The sequence below is a fragment of the Onychomys torridus genome, chromosome 8 (assembly GCF_903995425.1).
Source record: "Onychomys torridus chromosome 8, mOncTor1.1, whole genome shotgun sequence".
In the NCBI taxonomy this organism is placed as follows: Eukaryota; Metazoa; Chordata; class Mammalia; order Rodentia; family Cricetidae; genus Onychomys; species Onychomys torridus.
In genome coordinates this window covers 81,419,563-81,439,781 of record NC_050450.1, presented here as the reverse complement: position 1 = coordinate 81,439,781, position 20,219 = coordinate 81,419,563, and the positions used below count along the sequence as shown (strand labels likewise).

The following is a 20,219-nucleotide window of genomic DNA, read 5'->3' as shown; positions in this document are numbered from 1 at the left end:
GGGGAGAGAGAGAGAGAGAGAGAGAGAGAGAGAGAGAGAGAGAGAGAGAGAGAGAGAAAGGTATTTCTGAACAAATGTCTGGTAGCATGCTTTAGCCATTACATAAATTAGTCATTACAATGTTTCTGGCAATAAAAGAAGGAACTCACCATTGTTGTGGTAGATGATAGCTATGTGGAGGGTCAACAGGCAAACAAAACCTGGGCTTTGGCTGCAAGGCAGAGCCTGCTGAGGGTGAGGCTAGTGGAAGGCATGTATTGAGCTGGTCAACAGAAATTCTGATATAATCTACACAGGCAGAATCATGATAACTCTACACCATTATCAGCCTTGTGGCAGCACTGGTTCTATGGAGCCATGCCTTTATGGTCTATCTTGTGCTTTAAATGGTGAGTTCAGTTTGAGTAAGAGCTATGTGCCAATTCCTCTTAGCCCCAAACAAGGTGCTCTGCATCAGGAAAGTATTGCTTAAATGCTACCAAAACTTGCCAAAGTATGACATTCTGGCACCAAATTAACCTTTCACTTGCCACTGCTGTGGCCTTCATGTGTTTCTCTCCAATACAAGTTCTATAGATGCAAGTTGTATGCAAACCAGGCTGGAAATGAAGAAAAGTAAAACTCTCAGTCAGCATCAAAGTTAGGATAAAAATTCTTACCCATGGTTGCCTCTAAAGCACAAAACAAGTCAAACTAGGGCTTGGGGCATATACAGAGGATATAAGAAACCAAAACAAATAGTATAAGGTAGAGAGGCAAAGTGTTACAGAACCACACATTGCTATCTAAGGGCACATCAGTCACCACAGGAGCTCTCTACAGAGGTAGAAGTAATTTAGAAATGAGGGACTCTCCTTAGTTGTTCTAATCCCATACTCACAGGTACAAAGAACATAATGATTAATAGAATTTCTGAGCTATCATGAGTATAAAAACAGTTCTTCCTGACAAAATTCAAATCTTTTATGTCATAGAGAGGGATTCCACCAACTATAAATATCAAATGACAGATTATCTATACCTATTGAAATAGACACAGTGCATATAACTTTCGTGATTGCTATTAGAAACCTGACCAGTTGTGGGTGAATTAAATTCAGTCTCTGTGCACACTGGGCTAAAGAACAATGCACCATGTGCTGCATGCAGCATATTTGTGAAGTTAGGGATGTAGACCTCTGAGGCTATCTAGCAGCCAAGTGGCTTTTTCCTGAGTCACCCCCTTTTTACCTTCCTCCAATGAAACAGCCCCAGCAATACTTATTGTTGTTCCATGACAGAAATGACAACAGAGATGCTTAAAGGAATTTTACAAGCCCCCTTTTTTGTCCAGCTTATATGAAAAGCTCTACAAAAGACATAGAAAGGCAAAAAGATGGAGCCGTCAAGAATAAATCAGATGACCTGGGACACAGCATTTTACCTGTCACCAAGTTTGGAACCCTCAGCTGGTTCTTTTAATCTTCTGTTCTGAGCGCCAAGAGTGAGTGAGACCATACACTGAAGCCCTTGAGAGTTTCCTTTCTGTCTCTCTCATATCTAATAAATTAAAAATACCATGGGATATGTTGCCTATCCATGCCTTTTTCTCTTTAAATGCTTGCTCTTTCTTTTGCTTCTATTTCTTTTGATGTCTTGTGGGATGGTTTATGGATTTTACAGTTAATGCCAGGTTATTAATTCCACCTATTATGTAGAGAATAGGATCATTACAAGTAAGGGAAGTGGGAGAGACAGAGCCCTCTGCTCTCCTTCTCAACTGATGTCACAGTGTGTTTCTGGCTGGAGCCTGCCTTTGGTTCTCAGTCCACTGCCCACATGCTGACAGTGTCCACACATGACCTGTTTATTTTTAGATGGTGCTTGGCTTGATCTGTTGAGTCTTGAGCATGGATGCCACTGTAGTGACATCAGTGACAGCATGCATCCCAGCAGGCTTCATTGCCATGGTCAGTCTGTTCAGATTTCCTGTTTCATTAATGTTAATAACAGTCCTTCCACACTTAACCAAGTATGGGCAGACAGCCTCTGCTCTCAGTCTTCAATCCTTTCTCTTCTTAGAGGAGACAACTATTGATGGAATAGCCTGAGGATTACAGGCCTACACAGAAAAATAATATATTATGTATAAGTTGCTGCTCACAGAATAAACCTTCTCTTAGTGTAATACTCTTCTAGTACTTGAGTTATAGACTCTTTTGAGTTTTACCATACATTTCAGGCCATGTAGCCAATGTGACATTGTACAAATAAAACTGGTGTTCATCCAAATTCTGTTTTTTTAAATTATCATTTTACTAATACATAGGGGTATGAGGAGTAGTGTGTGATAAACTGATGAATGGGGTGCTGAGTATTTCTATCTCCTTAAAAATGTTTGAGGAACAAAGTGATTTGAAATAAATAGATAAAAATAAATGTGTTTTTACCTGGAACAAAGCTTCCCTGGACCACCTCCTTGTATGCCCACCAGCCTTCATGGATTTTTGGTGAATTCTGTTGAGCTAAAGGAGAAACAACAAGAAGGTAGATTAAGATGCAGCACAGGAGCCATGTTCCAGCTGTAAAGCAAAAATAGTAACTATCCATGACACCATCTTTTACTACTTCAAAGCCACAGTCCTTAAGAATCCTCTTTTTTTCTTCAAATGCACCATTAGCATGTAAATTTCTTGTCATCATTTTTTATAGTTATTTGTATATTTAAAATTTTTTATATGAAAGGTTTTTTTCAAACAGTATATTTTGATCATCTTCTTTCTTCTTCCCCAACTCCTTCCAGATCCTCTACATCATCCTCCAACTTCACGTTCTTTCTCTCAAAAAAAAAAATCAACAAGAAAAATAATAACAACAACAAGAATCCCCCAACCTCAGTATGAGTGTTTCCTAAAGCTGCACACTCAGTTGAAGAGGATGAGCTCCCCCAAACACAGGAGGACCTGTCTTCTGAGTTCAGAGGTGTAAGGAGTTGCTGTGCTTTTCTGCTAAAACCTTTGGGCAAACTCTCAAGCTATTTGGATTTTTTATGGCAGTAAAGAGACAGTGATTATGTATTGGTTTATTTTCTTGACTTCTACACACATACAGACACAGATGCACCCCACCCACCCACACACACACACACCACTTGTTGGACTCATGTGCATACAAATCTCAAAGAGTATGTATAACTATGTCCTTGATTTTTATTAAACTGCATTCATATTTCAGTTGTCAGTTATACTGAAGAAGACTCAGATGCAACCAAACTTGTAATTTATTTTGACTAAACCAAATATTAAGCCTTTATTTACCTTCTTAGTTTTACTCAACCTCCTTTTTCAAAATCCCAGCTTTGAGATGCATCATTCAGTGTTACAAAAGATAGGCACAGGACACTGGACTTGAAGACAAGGCTTTGTGTAGACAAGGTACTTGCTAAATCCCTCTGGGTTCCAGATGCACTTTTAATGTTTTTCTCTGCCTCTGAGACTGGAACCTTGCAGCTGGTAACACCACGGCTGAAGGATAGTTTATTGACAGAAGACAAATGAAAGAGAAGTCCAACCTGAAACTGACAATGAGGTTCAGGACTTTAGAAACACACCAAAGAGTGACAAAGAACTGATTGGAAGGTCTGGAATGTCATCAGCTACAAGTGTCTCAGCATGAGTCTAGGACGTGGATGCGGCAACATGCAGTGGATTTCCTGGCACTCTGAATTCTCAAGTGTTACAGACTCCAGGTGTTTCCATTGTACTTGAAGTTCCTGAAGACATGAGCAGCTCCAGAAAACAGATCGAGAAATCGCTAAGTGTGTGGACAAAGACCATACCTCTCAGCTAGAGAAAAATGGGTTAGAATGCAGAAAGGATTTTGATGTTTTGTTCTCTGAGCATTGGAACTGCATAGTAGCTACACCTTCCTTTTCTTCATTGATGGGTCACTGCCACAGGAGTAAGAGGAGATTCCAAAGATTCCATGGCATGAATATAGATGATACATAATGCAGTCAAGACTAATGACCCTTTTTTTTGAACACTTTGTAACACTTAGCTAGGTGCTGATTAAATATAATTCATAGGTAATATGACCTATCAAAACAGATCAAAACCAAACCTTAAAATTTTACTAAATGCAACTCAATCCAGACCCTGCTCATCCTGTAGGCCTGATAAAAATGTGAATTTCTGCCAGCTTGAAAATAATTGGACTTGAAATTAATCTACCAGCTTTGCATCAGAGATAATTCAGGAAAGTTTTCCTTATCTCAGACAGGAATTTCTCTGTCTTATCAAAACTCACAAGTGCTTTAACATATCAAGACTGTTGAGAATGTAAATAAAATTCATAACCTCCTTTGTTTACTCTGAGAGCCTGTTGCTGGGGATTGTCTTAGATATGTTTCATTGTTTAAATGAGCATCCATGAGGCAGACTCAACAATTTGTGTTTTATATATCTTTTTACCAAACTACTTTACATATTTATTTTTAATTTATATTTATCTGTATGAATGTATGACACCTATGTATTTGACCACAGAGACCAGAAGAGGGCATCAAAGCCCATGAAGCTAGAGTTATAGGTGGATGTGAGATACCTGATGTGTGTGCTGGGAACTGAACTCATATACTCTGGAAAAACTGTAAGTACTCTTAACCGCCGAGCTATCTCTTAAGCCTTGAGCAGCAATATATATGATATATATCAACAATAATTGTTTGAAAGGATATATTTTGATGTCTTTGTCCCTCTCTCAGATCTTCTGAGATTCTTCCCACCTCCCTACACACCCACCCAACTTTATGCTCTCTATCCCTCTCATAAACAAACATAAAAAAGAGAAAGCAAAAGCAAAAGCAACAGAAATAAGTTAAGACCAAACACACACACACACACACACACACACACACACACACACACACAGAGAGAGAGAGAGAGAGAGAGAGAGAGAGAGAGAGAGAGAGAGAGAGAGAGAGAAAGAGACAGAGACAGAGACAGAGACAGAGAGACAGAGAGAGAACTGGATAATGTTCAGAGAATGAAGACTTTGGAGCACTCGGTCCTAAATGAGATGTCTTCATCAAATCCCTCCCCTCAAAGTTTAGAGATCTATGATGAAGAGGAGGTGGAAAGAGTGTAAGAGCCAGAAATAAGCAATTTTTCCAAGGAAACAGTGTCTTTGGAATACAACAGGACTGATATTCTTACAAACATACCACCACCACCACCACCAACAACAACGATAAACAGTTCACAATAAACAAAAACATGGAGTTAATTTTGTGTTGGCAAATTATGAGCACAGGGCCTGCCATGGAGTTTGGTGGATATCCCCAGGGGTACTCCATTTGAGAAAACTGATTTTCCATTTGCCAACAGGTATCAATAACAAACGCTTTTGGGGGGGGGGCCCTGTGTCCACTTCACCCTCTCAGGGCTGGGACCCCATCTGCCTTAAACCTGTGCAAGTCTTGTGCATGCTGCAACAGTCTCTTGTCAATTCATGTGTGCATCAGTCATGTAGTATGCAGAAGACACTCTTTCCTTGGAATCATCATAACTTCTGGCTTTTAAACATTTCCACCTCCACTTCCTCATAGATCCCTGAGTTTTGAGGGGAGGGATCTGATGAAGAATCTTCTTTAGGACCAAGTACTCCAAAGCCTCCCACTCTCTGCACATTATCCAGCTGTGTACCTCTGTTTTATTTCCCATCTACTGCAAGAAGAAACTTCCCTGAGGAGGGTTGACTGAGGTACTGATGTGATCCCCCATCTAGTATAGTACCCCCAACTTTCTATTAGAGTATTTGCACGTAATTTAAAAGTTCAACATAAAATTTTAACTAAAATGATAATCAAGAAATTAAAGAAATACAATTGATCATAATACTGTTTCAGTTCATAAAAGCTTGTATATAACACACTATAAAGCATTGATCAGCAAACTAGATCTGGCCAGGAAGGCATGTGCAGTTATCAAGAGCCAGGAATGTTTTTGTATTTTTAAGTGCTTGCAAACAACAACAACAACAACAACAACAAAAACAACCAAATAATAGTAATAACTTGTGATGTGAAAATTATATAAACTTCAGTGCTCACAAATCGTTTTGGGTCACTGTGTTCATTTGCTTACACTTTACCCACTAGTTCCTTTCTTTGGCAGTACCATGTCTAAAAAGCTGTAAGAGAAATCATTTGGCTCAAGAACCCTGACATATTTCCTCTTATTAGTTTTTACTAAAAAAGAAAGTGGTGGCAGTTAATTTATACACATTAAATTAAAAAACAAGAAAGTTAACATAATGAATGTAACAATTTAATTGTAACTCCATAAAAAATTACAAGGAACACCATTTATAACAAAATACTGTATGTTTCAACATGTACACAGTTGGGCATGACGCACTGGAACATAAAGTGAAGAAATTGGATGCTGGATTGAAGCAGGCACAAATGTTGTCAAAATGTTGTGTCAGAGGTTTCAGGATCAAGGCCTGACTGACAAATGTGATTCTCCAAAATAATGAAGACACACCTTCTCTCTATTTATGAGCATTTGTAGTCTTAAAAAACAGGGGTTAGTAAAAGTCTGTAAGAGACACTTTGTGTTCACATGCAGAGTGGAGCTTGTGGGTTCAGAAAAATAAAACATTTCTCTCTCACTTGAATGTCTGCTGGGACATGGGATCATTCATCATTATTTGGAAATGTCTACTGTACTAGGGAACACATAGCATCTATGCCACCACCACCTCCCTGTGATGGAGCTAATTGCACCTTTTTCATTATAACAATCTCAAGAGCCCTCATTAATTTCCAAAATATTTCTCTAGGAATGGTGACACCCTGTTGACAGTCTCTGACCTATGGGACTATTTATAACATTATTTATGTCTTCTAAACGAGCTCAAGTGAAGTATTATATTGGATGCTAAGCAGAGGACGATGTTTTATCTACATAGATGAAAGAGACACATCTTACAAAGGGAAAGGATGGCAGCCAATACCCAGGCACATTCTTACTTAGGCAGCTAGAATCTTCAAGGAATAATGTGAGGATAGTGGAAGAATAGTCATCCCCTGGGGTGGGGGACCAGTCATCCCCTGGGGTGGGGGACCAAAGAAAGGATCTAAACTTTGAGCAGAAGGGAAAATAAAACACATGCACAGACAAAGATAGTTAAATAAAACAGAGTCTAGGGTCTGGAGGCTCAGCACGAAGTGGGACTGCTTAGCTCCTATACAGAATGTCACTGCAGTGGCCTGAGATGAAAGCTAAAGAGAGAGAGTACCTCAGAACATATGGACTATACTTTGAGCATTATACAATCTAGCAAGAAAAATGAGGTGGAGGGGAGTGATGTGAGGAACAAAAACTATGTGGTAGAGAAAAAAGTGTTTGTGGAGTAGGGATGGGAGAAGAGAACCAAAATCATAGTTAAAGATAGACTCATCTCTACACAGAATTTCAGTGCAGCCAGAAAGAAATCTTGAGATCCACATACCACATAGGTGCCAGGAACAGCCTCTCCTATTCTTGGCACTCAATTGGAGCAGTGTTAAGAAGTCAAATGAAAAATTCACTGAGTGAGTAGCTAAGCAACTTTAGAGACAAAGGCCCTTTCCTTCAAAACCCACTCTGGCCAACTAAGGGCAGGTATCAGGGAACTATATTCTGAGGTCTGACCAGCAAAATCTCTATGGCTAGAAGGGAGTCTTGGAGTCAGAACTCTATGGAGTATCCCAGGAAGTAGAAGTCTGATCTGATCCATAGACTGCAGTGAATCTCAACTGAGCTACACCAATCAAGAGAAACTACACCTCATTCCTCCCACAACCTAGTCTCACTAGAACATCGTAAATACTCTCATTGAAAGAATACAGTGAGTTAAAAAAGAAAAATTTAATCAAGGACTCAGTGCTCTTAGGCCTCTTTTCCTCCTATTGGGTTACCTTGTCCAGCCTCAATAGAAGGGATTTTAACTTATTCTATCCTGTTTTTTTTCTTATTTGATTGTCATCTCTTTTCTGAAGAGGAAATGGAGGTGGAGTAGATCTGGGGGAGGGGGGATGTGGTGGTGATCTGAAAGGAGTGGAAGGAGGGGAAACTGTGGTTGGGATGTACTGTACGAGAGAAGAAATTTATTTTCAATAAATAAATAAACACACAAAAACATGAAAAATCAATCAAGAAAGACTCCTCTAAAAATGATCAGTTCAGTTGGGTGTGGTGGTACATGACTTTAATCCAAGCACTAGAAAGGCAGAGACAGATTGATCTCTGAGTTTGAGTCCAGTGCGATCTACAAAGGGAGTTACAGAATAGGCAGGGATACACAGAGAAACCTTGTCTTAAAAACTACATATGCCAGCCGGTGGTGGCACACGCCTTTAATCCCAGCACTCGGGAGACAGAGCCGGGTGGATCTCTGTGAGTTCGAAGCCAGCTTGGTCTATAGAGCGAGATCCAGGACAGGCATCAAAACTACACAGAGAAACCCTGTCTTGAAAAAGCCAAAACCAAACCAAACCAAATCAAACCAAACCAAAACCACACACACACACACACACACACACACACACACACACACACACACACACATCAACTCCAGAGTAATAATGTGAGTGAATTAGATGAAATCCCAGATAAAGCATTCAGAAAAATAATTCTAACAATTTTGAAAATAATCAATGAGAACATGAAAAAATTCTTGAATGAACTCACAGGATGTAAAAGATAAATTCAGTAAAGAGGGAGAAATATTGAAAAAAATCAAACTGAAATTTTGAAACTGAACCTATTAATAAAGGGTTGAAGTTATGGCTCAGTAGGTAAGCATGAGGAACTGAGTTCAGATATGGCTCTCACATAAAAGTAGGGCATAGATGCACACATACCTATACCCTTTGTGCTATGTGGGACAGAGATAAAGAATAGCTGGGGCTTGCTGACTAACATAGAGACCCTGTCTCATAAGAATAAAGTGGTTATGGATTTCTTTAGTTGACTGAAAAAAATATGATATACTGAAGAAACAGATAAACATATCTACCAGGACACAGGAAACATGAACTAAGACAATCAAAAACAGAAGAATAGGAAGGAATTAAATATTACAAAAATGAAATGATGGGATTAATACAGACCATTCAACAGTAGCTTTGAATGTCAATGGCCTCAACTCTCTGATTAAAAGACAGAGACTAGCAGATCAGACTAAGACACATGCTTCATCTGTTCATTGCATGTAATAACACAAATTGCTTTAAGGGGAAAGTATGGAAAATAAAACACAAAAAGTAAATGGAGTTTGAAAGCAAGCAGGTATAGCTATCCTAATACCCAAGAAAGTAGACTTCAAACAAAAATTAATCAGAAGAGATAATGAACATCACTTTACATTGATTAAAGGAACCATTCTCCAGGGAAATATAGTAGCTCTAGGAAGATGGCTCAGCCATTAAAGGATAAGGCTCACAACCCAATAGACAGAAAGATATAGTAGGGTAGTAAGATGGTTTAGCAGGTATAGGCAGTTGCCACCAAATGTAATGACCTGAGTTCAGTTCCGGGAACCCATATGGTAGATGGAGAGAACTAACTCTCACTACCCTCTCACATCTGCCATGGTGCACATGTACAATCACCCATACCCACAAGTGCATGGGCACATGCAGTTGAAGATGCATAAGTGTGCACACATACAACTGTATAAAGATCCATCAACCCAATTGTAAGAAATATTGTAGTGTAAAATAAGCATGATGTGAGCATCATGGAGCTCAGAGTACTACTTCTACTAGTTGTTTCTCTTCTTCTATCATTTTGGGCTCCAGAGATCAAACAGACTGCCAGACTTAGAGGCAGGTGCCTTTATCCCTGGAGTCATTTATGTAAATTTGGGAGCTGTATTTAATATGCATTTTGAAGGACCACATTTACCCTTTAAAAATCATTTATCTAGAGTAGAGCTCATCAGATGCCTATTGATTACAATATATTTTACATATTTACGTATTGGTAACAAAGATATGTGAATTAGATGTATAGTATGCTTTCAAATGCCCCGATGTTGACTGTAGATTCATGTTGAGTGAGTGTTGGCAATTTAGAAAGATGAGGTGCACATTTAAAAGGCACCTCATTTAAAGTTCTGCTCCCTGCCACAAGTGTTTATTTTAGATGAAACACCTCCAGAAGTGCAGGTTGCCCATTTAACGCCTCCTGCCAGATGCTGGCAGTCATCTTGTTTGCATCTGATTTCCAGTGAGTGCAGGAGGGCTGATTAAGAATTCCTCAGAGCAAACAGGTGAACAGAGAGCAGCCTGGGCTCCTCCAGGCTTCTCCACTTCTCTTTTCCTGGGGATCGCAATCTCTTCACTTTATGCACAACCAACCCTTGGGACACATCCAGGTGTTCAATAAGAAAAAAAAAGTTGTCCCAACAATAAAAGCTGCTACCACAGTCAGATGAGCTATTTGCAGTCGGGGAAAATACATTTCAATTTTGTTTATTTATTTTTTGTTCTTAATAGCAGTTTGAACTTTAGGGTTTCGAAAGAAAAGCCAGAATGTCAGAATTTTAGCAGAGATGGGATGATCACTGATATTATTCCTTTTTGTACAGATTGGGGTACAAAGACTTAAAGCAATTTTTTCTATAGAAGGCCACAGAAAGAATGCTTTAGGCTTTAAAAGCCATGCTTGCTCTGTCCCAAGTGCTGAATTTGCCCCTGTAGTACAAGAGCAGGGCAGGTAATACGTAAATACATACACATGGCCCTGTGCTAATAACAAAACCACAGGCTATAGTTTTCTGACACTTGCTTTAAACTTAGAAAGATTTTTTTTTTTTTGGTCATGTGCTTTTACTCCTTATTCATATATTTAGAAGCCATTTCAAAAAAGAAAATTAGAATCAATTCTGAAAACTATGGATTAATAACTAATGCATATGGTACCTGATTAACATGTACTGAGGAATATATGTACAATATTAAATATTTTCCAGACTTCTGAAATTTGTCACCAGACTCTGTACCATACTTAATATGTTGTTGTCCCCACCTTGTTTTTGTTGGAAAAAAAACAACAAGGTTGGAAAAGATCCATAAGAGTGGCTGAATCATCCCATAATGTGTTTTTGACACCAGACAAAAGGAACCTGGAACTCCTTCCTCACCCACTTTTATTCCTTACACAAGTGTACAGAGTGTGTTTTTGGATGACTCTAGGGAGTCTCACGTCTCCATAGAAAAAATAATTCCATTTTCATATATCAAAGTTTTCACGTAATCTTTTGCAATTAACTCTTGCAACCCCCTTCTTTGTTGGCTATAAAATAACTCAAGCAGCTGAGCTGACTTAGAATCAGAAAAAAGAAAAAAAATAGAAAATACTTCCATGTAGAAATTATAGAGGACTCTTGGCAATATTCAAGAACCAAAATCAACACTGGTTAGGCAATATGGGGAAAGACTTGGTCCACAGAAGAATAGAACAGGAACAATACTTTTAGCATAGGAAGGGAGCTGTTAATAAAACCCCATCATCAGTCAAAACATGCCCCACATGCCTTAATCATGCACAATGCAGAAGTGAGTTTTTACACTCTGGAAATCAGTAGGTCACAATGCCCTGGAAAGTCCATATTGAGAAATGATGGAGCCAAACACAGGGAAGACATTTAGAACACATGCTACCAAGACTACTTAGTTTTAATGTGATAGCATGATCCATGAGAAGTTGTTTGTCAAGGAAATTTCTTTTCTTTATCCAACAAGTTTACTTAAGGAGTCATGGTATCTATTGACTAGGACAATATTCAGTGTTTGGAAATAAAAAAAAAATCACTCTGACATTATATATATGATACAAAGTTACATTTCCCAGCACATCACTGTTTCCTTTATAATGGGCATTCTATCTTCTATGTGGGAATCAGGGATGCTCAGAAGGGCATAGGTCACCACAGTTGAGCTGTTCCATCACACTTCAGGGTATGCTATGGACTGGCAGGGATAACTTCCTTCCTCTAGAACAGTGGTTCTCAACATGTGGGTCATGACCCCTTTTTGGTCACAAATTAGATATCTTGCATATCAGATATTTACATTATGATTTTTAACGGTGGCAAAATTACAGTTTTGAAGTAGTAACAAAAACAATTTTATGGTTGGGGGTCACCACAATAGGAGGATCTGTATTAAAGGGTCACAGCATTAGGAAGGTTGAGAACCATTCATTGCTCTATAGTTTCACCTTTATACTGCCCAGCAGACCTCATTCTCCTTTATGTACATCCAGTATTATGTGTTATTCTACATTTTAGCATTACACCTTACTCAATATTTCATCTACTTCTATGTCAATCTTTCACATTAAAGTATAACTTTCTTAAGCACACTGATGTACCTGATTTTAGAGTCCAATTAGTGATGCAAAGTTTGGCACATTCCATGTAAAAGTTAGATGAATCCCTAATAGATACTTGAGTAAAACTGTACATTATGCAATCTTAGCATCCAACCTGCATGATCCTTGGGTGATTTTAGACTCTCCAAAGACTTGTTGGTGTGATGCCTATATTTGTACCAGTGGGAATGTAGACAAAAGTGTTTTCAAATTGGTTGACAGGCCCACACCCCCTTGACAGATGGAAAAGCACCAGGAACTGACACCCTGCCTGGGGAAATGAGAGCCAGGACAAACCCACTTTTATGGGAGACATGCCATATCTGGACTGTTTACATTTTTACCATTCCTTATTTTTCTTGGATTCGAAAGACAAGTATAAAACTCAATTTTTTATTTCCTCTCCACATTCAGAAGCCTCACCTCTGACCATAAAACATAGAAAGAACACTCAGATCATCAAAGTTTGCTACTGGGAAGGACAAAGCAACTGCTCCAAGCAGAGAGAAAAGGCATGACCTACAATCACCTTGTGTGCTGGGTAAGTCTCAAGCCAGATGATGTCAAAATTATATTTGTGTTGGGTGGAGAAGGGAAAAAGGAGTCAGAGTGGGAGAGCCTGCAGGAGATAACAGTTAGCAGGTCCAAAGGTAACAAGAGCTGAAAATCAACAAGGAAATCTCTAACATGGCTTATTATTAGCCTGCCTTCTAAAATTCATTTGTTTATTTTTAATAAACACCAAAGTTCAAAGTATGAGTGAGTCATGAAGATGAAAAGAGATATTCTACCTGAAATTAAAGATATAGGGTAGAGCTAGCAAAATGGCAACTTCCACATAGGTGATGTTGGTGAAGATAGTGACTATGATCTGTTCATGAGATGAATGAAGGAAAATAAGGTCAGTCCTCAAAGACGACCGTTACTTATCTGCTTTCTTTCTTTCTTTCTTTCTTTCTTTCTTTCTTTCTTTCTTTCTTTCTTTCTTTCTTTCTTTCTTTATTTATTTATGGTCTGGGTGAGTATATGTTAATAGATGTTACAGTGACCAAGGAGACAGGGGGCCACAGACTTTAAGTACACAGTGAAATTGAGTGTTCCATTCAAGAAGGCAGTGAACACTCATAAGAAGATAACAAGTTAGCTGTGGAGTGAAGTGAGCTCTCTGAAAAGATGAGACACACATCCATGGTTCTTTGACTCAGAGATGGTATTTAAAGCCACAAGTTTCAATAAGGTCACCTAGAAGGATGTAAAAAAATCTACACAGGGTGCAAAAGGTCACTCACACTGGAGCTCTGAGATGTCCAATGTTTAGAGGTTGTTTATAGAAAGAAATCTACAAAATGAGTCAAAGACCAGGCGGTGGTGGCACACGCCTGTAATCACAGCACTTGGGAGGCAGAGGCAGGTGGATCTCTGTGAGTTCGAGGCCAGCCTGGTCTACAGAGCTAGTCCAGGATAGACTCCAAAGCTACAGAGAAACCCTGTCTCGAAAAACAAACAAACAAACAACAACAACAACAAAAAATGAGTCAGAGAAAGATGCCAGTAAGAATGAGGGTAAAAAATAAATGTGAGAAAAAGTCACTGTAGAGTTTCATTTCTTATGTCTATTTTTCTTTTTCTCTCTCTTCTATCTCTGGATTTTTGTGTTTATCTCCTTCTGTATCTCTCTCTCTTAGTCCCTGTCTTTCTGTGTATGTATATTCACATTTTATTTTACAGCATTTTATATTTATAGAAAATTATAGTTGTAGTGCACATGTAATATGCATTTCATAACTAATCCTCCCCTACTATTTCCATTTTGTGTTATTATGGTATGTTTATTATATCAATGAGCTAGTATTAATTCATTTTTACTAGCTAAAATACATATTTTATTTGCAACCCACATTTGTAACCTTCTGTCCCTTATTTGTTCCAGGATCTCTTTTTTTCTAATTATTATATTTGTGTTTTAATTTTACACATCAGCCATGGGTTCCCCTGTCCTCCCCCTTCCCACTCCTACCCCCACCTTTCTCCCTTTCCCTCCCCTCCATTCCCATCTCCTCCAGAGCCAAGACTCCCCTGGGGATTCATCTAAACCTGGAGGACTCAGTACAGGCAAGTCCAGTCCCCTCCTTCCAGGCTGAGCAAAGTGTCCCTATGTAAGCCCAAGGTTCCAAACAGCCAGCTCATGCACTAAGGACAGGTCTGGGTCCCACTGCCTGGGGGCCACCCAAACAGTTCAAGCTATTCAATTGTCTCACTTATCCAGAGGGCCTGATCCAGCTGGGGGCTCCACAGCCTTTGGTTCATAATTCATGTGCTTCCATTCATTTGGCTATTTGTCCCTGTGCTTTTCCAATCTTGGTCTCAACAATTCACGCTCTTACAGTCTCTCCTCTTTCTCAACAATTGGACACCTGTTGTTCCAGGATCTCTTAGTGTATTATCTGGCATGTCTTCTAAGCTGTCTAATGGCTGCAGCAATCTAATTACTCTAACTATTTTAAATTTGTACTATGTGCCTGTTCATCTAACTGAATTAGACCCTTTTCGAGAGTAAATGTTATGCTTTGTTTACCGCAATAATAGGTATAATAGGCATACTGATGTCATATAAAAATTGTTTTGTAAACTCAAGAACGATAGATCTGCAGGATTTAGAGGAACACCGACACTTCAGCCTTTCTCCACTACCCCATTTTCTGAGTTAATTTTCACGATAGATTATCCCTATAATTTAATACCAGTGTAATTCAAACAATAACATTAGTAGAACAAAAAAGAAAATGGACAAAATGATGGTCTCTAATCCATTTAATTGTAGGAGAATTGATATAATTTTCTTTCCCACATCTTTTACAAACATCTCTTCTTCAGTAGCTAACCTATTCTTATTTTTAATGTGTCATAATAGCTCTTTTGCCACTGGCCAATTTTCCCTTCTTATGGGTCATTACATTTCTCTAGTCCTGTAATTGACTTGATCGAATTTTGGAATCACTTCCCTTGTTCTTCCTGTTTTAGAATTTTCCTTTAAAACATTGATGTCAACATGAGGGCTGGGGACGTAAGTCTCTACCACCTACGATCTGAGCCAACCAACTGTGGGATGAAAGACATAACCCTGATTGACCAAAGAAGAGCTCAGGAGCTTCAGAGGACATTTGTGACATTTATGAATCCATGTACAGTTGCTATGGAAACTTCAGGAATAGTACCTGAGCCTAGAAATGAGAAAATAGCTGAGTTCACAAAGTTCACACAACAGGGCTGTGCCCTTTCTAGAACAAAGCCTGAGAAAACCCAGTGCCAAATGAGAAAGCAGACACAGTGACTTACGGGAATCAGTCAGCCCAGGTGGAACATTATGGTGTTTGCAAGCCTTATGCAACTGTTGTTATCGTTATCATTATTATTATTGTTATTATTATTATTATTATTATTATTATTATTTTATCTGCACATGTTCTTCCTGTCCAACACCCCTTTGGCATTTGTGCAGGCTATGATCCACCTAGAACATGCTGAGCCTGCACTGCATAGCAGGTGACATCACACTCATCTACATAGTAAAGGCAGTGAGCTGAGAGCATGTCTGAACAAGCTAAACTAGGATTCCACCAAATAAATAAGCAAGATTGTAAGAAAATGCAGAACTCTAGTTATCTGCAGAGCTGAACCTGGAAGACTAGAGTATTCTATTGTTTTAATGAGGATGGCTCATGTTTATTTCCCTCACCTGGATTTTTTTTTTGTCCCGATTCTCTTCAACATTTCCAGCAAGTTACTAACTAGAATATTACTACTCTACAGGACTTCTTGTGAGAACAATTGTCTTTTGTGCCTGTGTCATATCCCTCAATATTGATTTCTTCCTCCTCTAGATTTTTAGTAAGTTACTAGATTTCTCAGAATAAAGAATTTCCTTTTTTTTTCTTTTGCTTTTTGCTTTGAAATTTGGCAGAGGCAAATGACAAAATTCTGACCAATGAGATAGTAGGAATACGTTTTAAGTTTCTAGTAAATGTTAAAAGGAGTTTCTATGTCTCTCTTCCTCCTTTTAGAAAATCAGAATGTAAAACAGCTGGATATCAAATAGCTATCTCCAGCCATGAAACAGCAGACTTACTTCCAGGAATAAGGTAGAAGGAGCCAGGACTTCTCTTCTATACTCACATCAGTATTCATGAACTTAAGATAATGACTGTTGCTATATTCAGAAGCTTTTCTGTCCCATACATTTATTTACACTGTCTATACAACAGATCTTAAATATAGGCTCTCAGTAATTGAATAATTATGTCAATTGGAAATTATAACTACCTAGTAACTAGGCTCTTTGCTTTTCCTATGATCCCCTTTATCACTTTCACACCTACCCCACTTTGAAGATTCCCCACTGAAAGCAAAATTCTGCTTATGTCTTCCATTGTTTTTCCAAAGTTCCCAATGATTTCCAACTTTGTGCAACACAATTTTCAAACTCATTGGCCATCTTCCAGTCTCTCCACAATATCCCTTCAATGGCTTGCTGTTGATTGCACAATAACATGAGAGTTCCTGAAGGAGGATTTTGACCACCTATGGAGAGTGGTTATTTTGCCTGTTATTCAAAATTCACTCTTAGGTCTGAGAGTAGGGTTAGGTAGTAATAGTAGGGTGCTGACCTATCATGTGTGAGCACCAGCTCTACAAAGACAAAACAAGATCAAAATCCCAACCTAGTCTGTCAGGGGACATCATCTCTCCATGCTCTTGTGACATTTATAATAGTTTTTGCTTTATCAAATACATTCTCTTTTTATTTTTTTGAAGCTGAGGATCGAACTCAGGGCCTTGCGCTTGCTAGGCAAGCACTCTACTACTGAGCTAAATCCCCAACCCCCACATACATTCTTAATCACTTCCTCATGGCTTCTCCTCTCATCAAAACAGGAGCACAATTAATATGTCACTGATCCTCACTGATCTCCCACATTCTACTCACCCCAAACTCCAAACATTCACACTGTTTGTTTGACCAGACATACCATCTCTCTCACATTATATCTAAACTAAAGCCAGAGTGTTAAAGTATCAGCTCCAATACCACCCTCGCCAAGCCTCCTGTAACCTCTGCAGCTGGCATGATGACTTACCTTCTTGGAAGTTTCTTTCCATTTTACACAGTTTATTTCATTTTAGTCCAATTCAGTGCGATTCAACCAAATCTAGAGAATATTCAGAATATTCTTAATCTATTTGACTATAGACCATGAGTTTCAGTTCTAAAGAAGTTCACAGTTCAATGAGAAATACATGTTTTTTTTTTAAAATATATATTTAGGGTGAACGCTTATATAAAATGCAACTTAAGACACTGTTGTGTTGCGTGCTTGACAAGTGTAAGTAGTAAACACTAAATCCTTAACCACATAGATCAAGTGCTTGTCTCATACAAATGAAATTCCCAAGTGGAGCCTAGGTGGCACATAGCGTTTTTTTTTTTTTTTTTTTTTTTTTTTTTTTTTTTTTTTTTTTTTTTTTTTTTTTTTTTGCCAAGGTCTTAACTCCTTTGAAGTACTTCATGTTACCAGCAACATTTTACATTAAATCTACCATCAAGTCAGAACAGAGAAGAGCATGGAGGGTCTCTCATCAATTATTTTTCTAGCTTAAGCCTAGAAGTCCTAGTCATTACTCCCCCCTCCTCCCCTTTTTTTAGAACTAGATCCTCTTTCATGAATACACCTACTGTAAACAAAACTGAAACTGATACAGCACTTGTGAGACTCACTAAAGCTCAGGCAACACTTGATATCATTTGGAGACTGTCCATTCATTCCTTTGAGATGAGCCCAGAAGAGGTACAAGTGGATTTTGGAGACTGAATATAACTTCTAATTTGCTCATGTGATTACCAGTTTATAATTGTTGCCCAATTAATTATAAAAATAATCAATGGATTCCCAGTAAGATGACATATTTTTCGAACATCTCTACATAATAGCATCCATTGTCACATATTTCATCCATTTTAAAGAATCTGTGTATGGTAATTACGTTCATATCTAATATTGACCTATACTCTATCTTGTGTATCTTGTCTAAGCTGCCGCAGGAACGTAAACTGTTCCCTCCCTTCCCATTTTCTCCATTACCTCTTGACAGCTGATGTATCAATGGTACCAATTTAGTTAGCAGTAAAAACAATGCAATTACTAAAAACATGATGATTCAGATACAATTCCTTGTTATTTAAAAGTTAGATAAAAAGATGTAAATGGCAAAGGAATGGGTTTATTGAAGGTATTGAAGGCTAGGCTGTGGAGTGTGTGGCTAGAGTTCTCCCTTCTTAGAGTAACATTCTTTATCAATAAAGATTCAACATGAGTCCTGTTGCTTTCCCTGGCTCCTGTTCTACACAGAGATTGCTGCTAGCATGAGTTGTATTATAAAATACTAAAAACTGAAGTATAATTACCTTTTATTAGACTTTTATTATAAAGAGTAAAGAAATCACCATACAGTTGGTTTTATAGCAATAGGTGCTATGATACATTGCTGAATCAATAAATTAACCCACTCACAACACTATCTCCAAATCTTCACTTTAACAAATCTTTCAGTCCAGCCAACTAGAATGAAGTGCTTCCTGTCCATGCCATTTGTTTACTGTTACCATCAGCTGATATCATCTGGGGATAGTTTCTCCTCCACAAGTGTTATTTACTTCCTGTCGGCAACCACGGCCAGCCCAGGGAAACCCTCCTTTATTACTATGGTCTGGGACCATCTATGTCTTTCTTTGTGGAAGACTTCATCTGTCAGCTCATCCTTAACTTGTATGTGAATACTTTGTAATTGGTGTTTTGATTACAACTTAATTTTCTTATTGTTACCTCATTCTTCCTTTTTGCCAAAGATGGCTGAGTGATGAGCAGCTTTGGGTCTTGTCTGAACCTCTCTAACTGTAGATGCTTAATTTATTAATATTTTGAGTGCAAGAGATGAATGCTTCTAATTGTGGCTAACTTTTATTGGCAGAGTAGGGAAGAGAGAGTTAACTACCCTTCTACATATCCTCTGTGCACTTGATAATTTACCTGCATGCTGTGGTGCTTGGTTATACTGTCAATATGCCACACATGCCACAGATTAGATTACCTGAACAGAAAGCCTCACCTGAAGTACTGTCCCAATTGCCTTGAGTAATGTGGGAAGACCCACCCCCAGTGTGGGAGGCTCCTTTTGGTAGTAACCCAGGGAAAAGATTATTTGCCTTTTTTTCTGCCTGGCCTTCCCTCTTGCCACTGAGTTGACTTGCCCCCCGCCTTTTTTTTTTTTTTTGCTGCTGCCCACCTCTTCACTTATACCAGAACCAGTGTTTCCAGGTTTCCATCACTGACTGAGGACCAACAGCTCTCCAGGGAACCTCTAGGTTCATGGTGCCAGGGTGGGATTGCTGAGACTCTCAATCTCCTTGACTAACCAGCTATTGGACTCTCAGCCTCTCAAGTAAGAGACAACTGTTGTTACCATTTTAACATAAGCTGATTTAATAAATAATTTTAATATATATGCATATATTCATTCTATCAGTTCTGTTCCCTAAGAGGCCCCTGACTAATATATGTGCCTCCTTTAATCCTCTCTGCAAATTCATTAGGTGTATTTCATCTCACTTACACATGAGCAAACTGAATTTCAAAATTACTTCAGGTTTATTTTTCTGGCAAGCAGAAAAGATGAAACAAAGATTCAACTCTTGGTTTACATGCTTATGAAACACAAACACGTTTAAACATCTCAGGTATGTATTAATTAAAACTAAGG

The 20,219-nt window shown here is 38.5% G+C and overlaps 1 protein-coding gene across 1 annotated transcript in view; it reads right to left on the bottom strand.

Moving 5' to 3' along the window:
- Positions 1-20,219, bottom strand: part of Ca10 (carbonic anhydrase 10) — a 499,797-nt gene that overhangs the window by 415,678 nt on the left and 63,900 nt on the right. The window contains exon 3 of the mRNA XM_036195903.1: positions 2,430-2,504. Coding sequence (XP_036051796.1) covers positions 2,430-2,504 — 75 coding nt within the window. The remainder of the gene's footprint in view (positions 1-2,429; positions 2,505-20,219) is intronic.